Here is a 12,049-nt window from a genome sequence, read left to right on the forward strand (position 1 = left end):
AAAAAAAAACAAACAACACAACTCTTCAAGAAAATGTCCTTTACTTCTAAGTGCAGAATTCATTCACTAAACAACTGAGACTCTCATATGCACAGGGATTGTACCAAGTGCTGAGAATATAGATTAAGACACTGTTTCTCTTCTTAAAGCAAAATTCTTTTTATCAGAGGTGCAAATGCCCACAGCTAAGTTATATGCTAAGTAGGAAAGTTGGAATGCAAAAAGTTCTCAAAAGGTTCAGATAAGCTGGGCGCCTAGGTGGCTGAGTCATTAAGCTTAAGCGTCTGCCTTCAGCTCAGGTCATGATCCCAGGGTTTTGGGATCGAGCCCCTCATCAGGCTCCCTGCTTGGCGGGGAGCCTGCTTCTCCCTCACCCTCTACTGTTCCCCCAGCTTGTGCTCTCTTGCTCTCTCTGTCAGATAAATAAAGAAAATCTTAAAAAAAAAAAAAGGTACAGATAAGCTAAAACAAACCAGGTGAAATTAAATGACAATACATTTATATTCATTTGCTTAGGAGGGGAGGGGTTAAAAAAAGAAAATAAAAAACCTACTGGAGTCTAAGTGGAGACACAGGCTAAACAATAACAAATGTCAAAGACTCAGAGAATAACCCCTGAAACAAATGATACATTATATGTTAATTAAAAAAAAAAAGACCCAGAGAATAGAGATGACTCCAGATTTAGTAACATGGGCAGTTGTTGTCAAGAAAGCTTATCTTATTATTTTTTTAAGATTTTGTATTTTTATTTGAGAGAGAGAGCACAAGCTGGGGGAGCAACAGGCAGAGGGAGAGGGAAAAGCAGACTCTCCACTGAGCAGGGAGCCCGACCTCGGGCTCCATGGGGTGCTTGATGGGTGGGGTTCAACGCGGGGTTGGATCCCAGGATCCTGGGATCGTGACCTGAGCCAAAGGCAGAAGCTTAACTGACTGAGCCACTCAGGCGCCCCTGGTCTTTTCAAATGTTTAAATGACCAGTGTGACAGAGCTTGTTAGCTGCCTTTCAGTACTCATTTCCTCCTTCATCCTTAGCAATGGAACCTTGGTTTTTATGACCTTTCCCAGTCTCCTTTCAAGTTAATGGGCCCTGTGACTAAGTTCTGAACATTGATGTATCAACATAAATGGCATGCTATACTTCCAGAAAATCTCCTTAAAGAGAAGGGGTGTGGCCTTCTGCCTTTTTTCCTCTAACTTGGAGTGTGGTCATGATGACTGGCATTCTAACCGCCATCTTGGATCACAAGGGCAAAAGTGACACTCTAGGAAGGTGGAGAGCTGAGATAAAAGCAGCCTGGATCGATGACACTTTCATTGCAGTTGTCATTTCAGCCCAGGACTGCCTACTTCTGTATATCTTTTACATGAAAAGTAAATTTTCATTTTGTTTAAGACAGTTATTTGGGGTTTCTCTTAGATGTAGTTGAACTTTGGGTACAAAAAACAAAAAAAAAGGAAAGAAAAAGAAAGAAGAGATTTTCTAGGACTTAAACATCTTAAAAAATGAAATGATCTACTTTGTGTTGTAGTTTCCTATCTCTATATCTGTTTAAATGGAGGTTGTAAGACCATTTTCAGAAATGGTAGCTATGGGGGGAGGGGAGGGCATTGCCAGACCTCTAAAATTATATGATCCCACCCCCACTCCACCTTGAGGATCAGTGGCTCTAAAAAAAACAAAACAAACAAAAACATGAAGCTCCCCCCTGTTGTGAATATGTTTGGGCCCTCCCCACCAGCCTGGGCTCAATGTTGCACAGCATCACCTGACTGTTTTGGAGTTAAAGGGCACTTCTACTATAATAACGAAGAACAACCAAAAAGCAAATCAATAAACTTTTCAGCAAAATTGTTGTCATAAAGAAAATCATTATGAGCCTGGATGATATGAATAAAATAGGACATCTGTTGAAGTCCTTCCTGTGTGCCTAGTGTAGTTGGTGAATTAAGGTGTAGTCCACAATTACTGCCCCGCTTAAATTTTTTCTTTCTTTTGTAAAACGGATAATACCCCTATCCTTTCCACCTTTCCTCTTCCATTCTACTTCTCAACTTCTAGTAGGTGGAATTTTACATTATTTTAAAAATTATACTTATCTGTGTTTTGTCTATTGATTCTTTAAACATTTATTTCCTTGAAACAGTAATACATACACATGGCAAAAGAGACCAACTGTGAATGGAATACATGAGATAAAATCCCCCTTCCATCTCAGACAGTGACATCCCCTCCCCAGCAGTAAAGTTTCTTATATACTCTTTCAGAAACACTCTCAGCATGTACAGGCAGCTATAGTTATTTATGTGTGGATGTTAAAAAGGAGATATATACATACTGCTATGGTCTGGATGTTGGTTTTGTTCAATTCAGCAAACATTTATTAAACATCTACTATACACACAGACCTAGATAACCTTTGTTCTCTCTTTTCCTTAACATAAAGTTCCAGCTGTATATATCCATCTGATAATAGGGAAGAAATAATCACACTCGGTACTTCAACTTTTGAAATATTACATACATACTTTTGCCTATAACTCTAGAGCTACATTGCTCTAAGACACTTAGTTCCATTTTTTCCCTTTTCTTATCCGTACGAGTACTTTTCTGGAGTAGGTTCATATTAGTTGTTCCCATTTCCTTAAAGGACTTCTTCACTTCTCAATCCACTGCAGTTTGGTTCCTTGGCCCATGATCCCAGTAAAAGTGGTCTTTCCAAGATCATTCACCTTCTCTTACTTGCCGAAGCATTGTACATACTGGAGCCTTGTCTTTAACTACTGACTTCTCTGCTGTCCTGGATCCTTTCTCTTTAGATCTCTCTATACCTCTGGTTTCAGGAAGTTACACTCTTCCTTAGTTCTCTTCTTTCTCTATTTATGCTCAGCCTCTTTTATGCATTTCTTTTCCTCTGTATGGCCTTTCAATTTTGGTGTCCATCTGCTTTTCATTCTCAGCTCATTATACTTCTCATTTTACATCCTCTTCTTGCCTGATCTACTTAGGTCTCATGACCTTAGTTAGCTACAAGCAACTGGTAACAAATCCCTCTCTGCACCCTTGATCTTAATTATATATCCAACTGCATGCTGGTATCTCCCTATTGAGAACCCAACATATCTGGAAATGAATTCATTCTCCTTGTCCCTCAAACTGGTAAGTCTTCAGTATTCACCAACTCTGTTGTTGACACAATCCACCCAGACATTCAAGCCAAAATCCTCGCTTCAGCTTAGATTCCTCCATTCCCTCTTCCTTTCCATATTCAACCAATCCCCAAACTTTGCTCATTTTACCTAATTATTTGTATCTGTCCCCAATTCTATTCTTGCTACCACTGCCATAACTTAAACCTCAAATTTCTTAACTAATTTAACAGTCTAATTGATTTGCCACATTCAATTTTCATCTAAAATACCAATTGAACTAAATCATTCTCTTGCTTAGATCCCTCTGATCCTTTTCCATTATCTATAAATTGCTTAACCCTTTGAACACTATCAAGGTCTTTATGTGGTTCAGTCCTTGCCTAACTCTCTAGGCCCATTCTGAGTTCACTTCATGCTCCAAGAATACAAAATTATTTGTAGCTCCTTGACATAACACAATTCAAGATTCTTTGCATTTCCCATACTGTTTCCTTTCCTTTCCTTTTTTTTTTTTTTTAAGATTTTCTTATTTTTAAGCTACCTCCACACCCAACATGGGGGGCTTGAACTCACAACCCTGAGATCAAGAGTTTCATGCTCTACTGACTGAGCCAGCCAAGTGCCCCCCATACTATTTTCTGCACCTGGAATGCTCAATATTTTCCTCATACTTTTTATGTCTTATTTGAGAAATAATTTGACTACCCAAAGTTACAAAGACAATAAACCATGGTATTTTCTAAAAGCACTATTGTTTTACTTTTTACTTTCAAGTCCATAATCTATTTTGTTTTGCTTTTGTTTTTAGTATGAGTAGGCATCCCAAGGTTTTTTATTTTCCACATAGACATTCAATTGACCCAGGAACATTTATTAAAGCATCCATTGTTTTCTCCACATTAGTACAGTGTCACCCTCGCATAAATAAAATGTTCACATGAGTTCTATTCAGTTCCATTGGTCTACTTTCTAACACCTGGTAGTATAAACCCTCCAACTTTGTTCTTCCTCCAGATTATATTGACTGTTCTTTTTTTTTTTAAGGTTTTATTTATTTATTTATTTATTTATTTGACAGAGAGACACAGCCAGAGAGGGAACACAAGCAGGGGTAGTGGGAGAGGGAGAAGCAGGCTTTCCGTGGAGCAGGGAGTCAGCCCGACGTGGGGCTCAATCCCAGGACCCTGGGATCATGACCAGAGCTGAAGGCAGACGCTTAACCGACTGAGGCACCCGTCTTGGCTGTTCTTGATCTTCTGAATTTCCATTTAAATTTCAGCTTGTCAAATGACACACACACAATCTGCTGGGATTGTAATAGGGATCAGACTAAATCTACTGATCAACTGGGGAGACTGACATTTTTCCAATATTGAATCTTCCAATCCATGAGCATACTGTATCTGACCAGTTATTTGGGTCTTCTCTAATTTCTTTGAATATAATTTTCAGTATAGAGTTCTTATACACCTTTCATTAAGATTTATTCCTATGTGCCATATGTTAGGTGGTGCCCCCTAATATATCGGGTCCTAATCTCTGGAACCTATAAATGTTACCCTGTTTGGAAGAAGGGTCTTTGCAGATGTGATTAAGGCTTTTGAGACAAGGAAATAATCCTAGATTATCCAGATGGATCCTAATGCTATCAGTGTCTTTATATAATTGAGGAAGAGGAAAATTCATAACACACATAGACGAGAAGGCAATGTGAAGATGGAGGCAGAGATTGGGGTGATGCTGCTTCAAACCAAGGAATGCTAGCAGACACCAGAAACTGGAAAAGGCAGGGAACAAATTCTCCCTAAAGCCTCTGGAGGGTGTGCAGCCCTGCTCACACCTTGATTTCAGACTTCTGGTCTCCAGAAGTATGACAGGAGTTTGTTTTAAGCCACTGAGTTTGTGGTAATTTGTTACAGCTGTCACAGGAAGCTAATACACTAGATATTTGATATTTTTGATGCATTCATATGTTACCACTTTTAAAAATCCATTTTCTAATTGTTTAGTGCTAGTATTTTAAAACATAATTGACCTTTATATACTGACTGTAACCAGGAACTTGCTAAATTCATTATTAATACTAAAGGTTTACAGATTATCTTATATACAGACTATCATGCTTTCTCCAAATAACAAATTTATGTATTTCTTTCCAATCCTTATACTTTTGGGGGGCACCTGGGTGGCTCAGCCAGGTAAGAGTCTGCCTTCAGCTCAGGTCATGATCTTGGGGTTAAGCCCAGAGTCAGGTTCCCTGCTCAGCGAGGAGTCTCCTTCTCTACCTCCCTCTGCCCCTTCCCAACTCATGCGCATGCTGTCTCTCTCAAATAAATTAAAAACAAAACAAAAACAATCCTTATATATTTTTCCTTGCCTTTTTGTTGCTGGGATGTCCAGTACAATAGTGAAGTATTTCCTCTTAAATCTTTTGATTTTAGAACTATGAGATGTATCATCTATTCCAAATTTAAACTATAATGAAAATAGTAAAAAAAAATTTTAATAGTCAAAAAGCAGTCAAACAAGATAACAAATATTGTTCTAGTTAGCAAATCCAGAGGCCTTTTCTTAAGCCCTTCTCATGATTCTGTACCACTAGACATTATTTATTAACCCTTTCTTAAAGCTTTCTTCTTCCTTGACCATATTCTTTTCTTCTAACCCCTTATAGACATCCCCAGGATTTTCTTCTTAGGTTTTTCCTTTTTTTAGACTGTTCTTATTAACTGTTGGGAAATCATTTTAAAGCTTATTATTCTTCAGAACCAGGCCAGCTTCAGGTTTTCCTTCTCTTCAGGGACAAAACAGAAAGAAAAGCCCCCATCCCTGAGGTTCTTCTCCCAAGAGTGGAATGCATTCTTCCTTCTTCTGTCCTCTTTGTTGTACTCAAGAAAAGTGTGGAATCTTAAAAGAGTTTTACTAATAATTAGAAATGTTACAAAAGTCCCCAAATCTTCACAATGTTTTGTTTTTTTTTAAGATTTTATTTATTTGACAGTGAGAGACAGCGAGAGAGGGAACACAAGCAGGGGCGGTGGGAGAGGGAGAACCAGGCTTCCTGCGGAACGGGATGCGGGCTTCGAACCCAGGACCCTGGGATCATGACCCGAGCCCGAAGGCAGACACTTAACGACTGAGCCACCCAGGCGCCCCTCTTCACAATGTTTTAATCCTTGATCTATATGCAGAAATTCCTTTCAGTAGAAAAGAGGCTGGAAAGTGTTGCAAAGTTGGGGGAGTTAGCATGGTGGCCAAAAGGCCTCAGAGTGACATTTACTTTTTGTGAATTCACTTAGTTCCGGGTCTGGCCTTTGCATTACAGGACCAGAGATGCTGAATCACGTTCATTAGAGGCTTGGTATAAAAATGAAAATACCAACGTATTAATTTACAATCAAAAGTGTATGTCATAGGAAATGGTATTCATTTGACCAGGATATTCTCTCAGTGTAGAAAAACTATACAGGAATTAAAATAATATTCAGAACTGTGTTTGTTGAGACAAAGAAATGAATAAGAGGTTTAGTTGTATGAGCTAAGGGAATCATACCAACCTTCGATAGATCAAACTACTTCCACTATCAGAACAAGACAGGTTTTGTACCTGCTCAGGAGACTTTTCCCTTTTAGACGGGGATCCTGCCAAATATTTACTTACCAGGCTTTTTTTTTTTTTTTTTTTTGGCCCAATTCCCTGATTGAGACATTCCTGCTTTAGGTATGTTTCTGCTTTCAGTGAAGTCTTGCTCTAGCCAGAGAGGCTTATTTCTGCTTTGATCCACTCCGCATTGACCTATAACAGAATTCATACAAGACAAAGTGTTTGGGAGAATACCTTACCTATGGACCATAAAAACTGTTTTGCATTCATTTGCATACTACATGTTCACCGGATGGCCTCAATTCTTACTGCTGTGCAAAAACAATAATAAAGAAAAATATCATAAATAGCTCCCAATGCCAGAGCAGACTTCCTCAAATCTGATGAACGAAATAAGCAGTTCCCTATTCCTCCTGCCTAATGCAATTCCGAAAAGCATTACAGAGCACATAGCCTGCCAGGCTGGAAACCCTGCCAGAATGCAGCTCCTGCCTCACCTCTACTGGGGGCTCCGCCCTCCCTACAGCTCTGCTCCAAGCCCTGACCACGGGGCAGCGCGGCCTGAGGAAGCACCACTGGATAACGCCCCGGTCGTAATTTTATTTCACCACTGACAACACCCACTTTCTAACTAATGAAACAGTAAAGGCGAAAAATGGATGAAAATAAAGCAAAGGTGAGAAGAGAAAATGGAGGAAAGGTTTTTAAAAAAACGCAGCGTCCACATCATCATGACCGCGTCTGCTGCTCTGGGCCTGGAACTCGGAGGGCGCCGGGTCACCCAGTCCGATTCCGCGGCGGACAAGGGCGCGACACCAGCTCGACGCCGGCGGAAGAGCCGCGAAACCGAGCAGCCGAACCGCCGCAGGATCTCAAGGGGGCCACGCTCCCGCCGAGACCTGCCCGGCCGTGCCGACCCGCAACCCTCCGAGAGAGGGGGGCCGCTGCCCTGACTCCGGCGCCTCGGTTCGCGCCGGCCCCTTCTCAGGCTGGGTGCGTTCCTTCCGCCCTGAGAGGGCAAAGAGTCCCACGCCCTCGTGTTCGCCTCCGCCCGCGCGCCTGAGCGCCCCCTAGGAAGGAAGCCGGAGAGGCGGCCGCGCCTCTGCGGCGATTTTATTAGCTCGGTTGGGGTTGCCCGGGCTGCCAGCGAGCGGGGCTTCCCCGCCCCTCCCCCTCTACCCCTCCTCCTCCTCCCCCCCCGTCCCTCCCCGCCCCGCGGCCGGAACCTCCCTGCGGGGCGGAGTGATACCGGCGGCGGCGAAGAGCGCGGCGCGGCCGACAGGGGCGCCCGGGACTGCGCGGGGCGGGAGGAGGGAGGAGGGGAGAGAGGCGGGGCCGGGGCGGGTTGTTGTGAGGCGACTGCGCTACTGCCGGACCGGGGCGGTTATGGCGGCTCCATATTAACACCCTCCTCCTCCTCCTCTGCCGCCGCCGTCTCCTCCTCCTCCTCCTCTCCCTCCCGCCCGCACTCGTAAGCCATCTCCCCCTTCACCCTGACGCCTACCGCTTCCCCTCACCTTTCCCCCTCCCCTCTTCTACCATGCCCGGCATGATGGAGAAAGGGCCCGAGTTACTGGGGAAGAACCGATCGGCCAACGGCAGCGCCAAGAACCCGGCGGGCGGCGGCGGCGGCGGCGGCGGCGCCGCCTCGTCCACCAACGGCGGGCTGCACTACTCCGAGCCCGAGAGCGGCTGCAGCAGCGACGACGAGCACGGTGGTAGCCTCGAACTCCTCCCCGCCAGCCCGCCTGCCCCCCTCCCTCCTCCCCTCCCCCAGCCCCCTCCCCTCGCCGCGCTCCCGCCCTCCCTCCCCTCGGAGCCCGGGCGCTGCGGTAGCCTCGAACTCCCGGTGCAGTGCAGCAGCACCCCCCGCGACCCCCGTCCCTCCGCCCTCGACCAATCCTCCGCCCTCGCCCCCCCCCCGCTCCCCGCCCCCATCCGCTGCCATCTCCCGGAGTGCCCGGAGTTAATATCTTTCCATCCACCCGCCGCTTCTTTCCTCCCTCCAGCAATTTTTATATTTTATTAAGTGTCTCTTCCTTTTTCTTTTTTTTCTTTCTTTTCTTTTTCTTTTTTTTTTCTCTTTTCTTTCTTTCTTTCTTTTTTTTTTTTTCTTTTTGGCATTGCTTTGCAGATGTTGGGATGAGAGTCGGAGCTGAATACCAAGCTCGGATCCCTGAATTTGATCCAGGTAGATATATTTGCTTAAGCAAATCCTGTCTCCCCTTTTCTGGGAATGGTTTAGGGTGGAAGGGGTAGAGGGGCGGCCGAGGTAGGGGTCCGGGTGTGCGGTTGGGAGGGGATGCGGGGCTGGGATCGGCAGGCATCTGGCGGGGAGGCTGTCAGGCTTGGCAGGGCTGTGACACAGGGCGTGTGGGCAGATGTGTGCATTGCAAGGTTAACATGGTTCCTTCGGAGGCCACTTGCCCGGTGGTGGCATCGCCTTTCTGTCCCCATGAGCCCGGGGCGAGGTCGGGGAGAGCAGAGGGAGGCGGCCCTCGGCGGATTCGGGGGTCCGAGGCTGGGGAAGGAGCGGCTGCTGGGCCGAGGGCTGGAGGAGAGGGTGTGCGGGCTGCGTGTGGAAGAACCGTGCAAATGTCAATTGCCACACCGCCGGCCCCCGGGAGCGGAGGGCCGCGCTCCGCAAGGGCGGCGGATGCCGGGGCTGCTGTCATCGGCCGAAGCCGAGGGCGAGCCCTGGCCGACCCGCGCGCACACGGGATTTTCTTTTTTCTTTCTTTTTAGCTAGGTGGTGTAGCATTGGTCGCGACAGCTCTGCGGAGTGTAGGAGCCGCGGAGAGAAAGGGATGGGGGAAGGGGGTGGGGAGAAGCCAGAGGCACACCTCGCCCTCCAGCCAGCCCTAGGAAGTCAGACCACAGGACAGTGGCTGCAGCTGCCAAGGAGACATTTTCTCCCCGAGCAGCCAGGTTCCAGCGTCCTCTGCCAACCCAGCTTGCGGGCTCCCTGTCTACTTTTCTCCAAACAGGCTCTCTGGCGGTCACGGGATTTCAGCCTGGACGGGGATTGGGCGAGAGTTCCGCATATGGAGGCGCCCTTGCTGGAGCCTCCCGGAGTGGAGCGTGTTTCCTTCTCCCCACCCCAGACCCTCTACAGTTCAGGCTTTGGACAGACTTTGAAGGAGCTCTTCCCCCCGCCCCCGTTTTCCCTTACAATTGGTCAGTTTTTTGCCCATTGCCCACTCCTAATAACATTGTGTCGGACTTTTGAATTCCGTATTAGATATTAATAGGGCTTACTTTTTTGGAGGGGGGGAGGGAGGGATAGCTTCTTTACTTCGTTATAGGGCATAGGTATTATCATTCATCCCCTGCCCATTACAGCAATGCAAAATAAAGAGTTTTAAGTAGCCTTTCCTCCTGTCCCGAGGGGGAGGGTAAAATAATGAGTGTTTCAAGAATTGTCAGTGCAGTCTGTTTTTCAGTAGGTAAAAGCAATGATAGAAGTGCTCACTAGATGTGGGTTGCCTTCTAAATGACATAGCTGTTAATACATTTTATTCAGAAGCTATCGAGTGTGTGTACTGGTGGTCTTCAAATAATTTTAAATGTTCTGTGAAACTAATTTTACTGATGTAGTTAGTAGGTGAATAACACTTTCACATTACTATGCTGCTTCAGGTATTAACTTGATATTTGGAAAATGCATGCTTTGGCTTAAGATAGACTGAATTCAGTTCCCAGCTGTTTTAATTTTGTGTTCTGAGCAAGTCAGTGACCTTTTCTGATCCTTAGTTTCCCTAGCTGTAAAATGGACATAAAAAATGCTTCATGGAATTTTTTTTTTTAAGACGTTATTTATTTGACAGAGAGACACAGCGAGAGAGGGAAGACAGGCAGGGGGAGTGGGAGAGGGAGAAGCAGGCTTCCCTCCGGGCAGGGAGCCCCAATGTGGGGCTCAATCCCAGGACACTGGCATCATGACCTGAGCTGAAGGCAGATGCCCAACAACTGAGCCACCCAGGTGCCCTGCTTCATGGAATTCTTACCAGGAATACATGATTGGGCATATGGCAGTTATTCAGTAAAGATCAAATTTAATAATTAAGAATGATTCTGCAAACATTTATATCTTTATGATTTGGGGCATTCATTGGTACTCTGCTTTTTTGGGAAATGATAAACTGACTTACAAATTAGAATTCAACAGCCAGAACTATTCCATAAGTTAATAAACATAGCTATCTTTTTGCTCCACTAAGTAGGTTTATATTTCATAGACAACTGCGTTGAGTAGGAGGTCTTGTGTCTAAAAACCAGACTTCTTGCTGAAACAAATTTATATATGCCATGGTCTAGATCACTGTAAAGGTTTTTTTGTTTTGTTTTGTTTGTTTTTTGGTTTTCATGATAAATACTAGAATAAATTTCAAAATTTGAAAAATAATTCACTAAAAGTACAGAACACTTCAGGTAGTTTCACATGGACACTATTTGAATTACCCAGTGTACTTGATCATCATTTTTATTTTGTTTTTTAAAGATGAGAGAGAGAAAGCATGAGCAGGGAGGAGGAGCAGAGGGAGAGGGGGAAGCTGATTCCCCACTGATCAGGGAGCTTGGCTCAATCCCATGACCCTGGGATCTATACCTGAGCCAAAGACAGACGCTTAACCCACTGAACCACCCACACGACCCCATTTTTTTTATTACTATTTTGAACCTAAGCAGAATATTTGGGGGAAGAAATCACTGAATTATTACATTTTTTAAAGTCATTTTCAAGTTACTCAGATTATAATTGATATTCTTTATTAGGATAAGAGTGTCACATTTTAAAAATTCATGTATAAATTTTCTCCTTAATAATTTGCAGAAGAATACTGACCCCAAGGACACAACTAAAACCAGTTATCATTTAACCTGGGTAGGCTTTCGTATAGCCATCATAAGCAAATCTTGTCAAGCAAATGCAGATTATCAGTTGTTAAGACACTTTTTTAAAAGTAAATATTGAACCTCTATGCCTTTCAATATAGTGCCATTGTTCTGTTTTATTCTGTGTTGTACTGTTGTGTGAAGTTTCTACTTCACATCAATTCAATATAATTTGGTAAGAAGCGTATTTCCTTGGAAAAGGTAAAAGGAAAAGAGATATTTATTAATGATAGAAATTGAGAAATGGTCAATTCCTGTCTCTCCTTTTCTCCTTCACACCTTTGTCTTTAGTCTCATAAACCATTCAGTCTACCTTCATGGAGATTATTTACCCATAACCAAATTATTTGGAAGAAAAATTCCTTAGGTACCAAGATTATGATCAGAATATAGGAA

General features: G+C 44.2%; 1 protein-coding gene and 1 long non-coding RNA gene across 5 annotated transcripts in view; one reads left to right on the top strand and one right to left on the bottom strand.

Moving 5' to 3' along the window:
- Window positions 1–4,231: 4,231 nt before the first annotated feature.
- LOC148162795 (uncharacterized) lies at window positions 4,232–8,489 on the bottom strand. The gene is made up of 3 exons (XR_015766535.1): window positions 8,275–8,489; window positions 6,815–6,949; window positions 4,232–4,459 (listed from the first exon to the last, which is right to left on the bottom strand). It is a non-coding gene; the product is annotated as an uncharacterized LOC148162795 (long non-coding RNA).
- RCOR3 (REST corepressor 3) overlaps window positions 8,107–12,049 on the top strand; it is a 53,593-nt gene continuing 49,650 nt past the window's right edge. For 2 of the 4 annotated variants that reach the window (XM_028125787.2, XM_028125789.2), the window contains exons 1-2: window positions 8,108–8,472; window positions 8,892–8,948. In XM_028125787.2, the coding sequence (XP_027981588.2) occupies window positions 8,298–8,472; window positions 8,892–8,948 (232 nt within the window). In that variant the 5' untranslated portion in view covers window positions 8,108–8,297. Of the gene's footprint in view, window positions 8,476–8,891; window positions 8,949–12,049 lie in introns of all 4 variants that reach the window. The other 2 variants (XM_028125788.2, XM_028125786.2) reach the window with 2 other exon arrangements.

Source organism: Eumetopias jubatus, unplaced genomic scaffold (genome assembly GCF_037043125.1).
Source record: "Eumetopias jubatus isolate StellerSeaLion01/CBP00866 unplaced genomic scaffold, mEumJub1_p1.0 scaffold_12, whole genome shotgun sequence".
In the NCBI taxonomy this organism is placed as follows: Eukaryota; Metazoa; Chordata; class Mammalia; order Carnivora; family Otariidae; genus Eumetopias; species Eumetopias jubatus.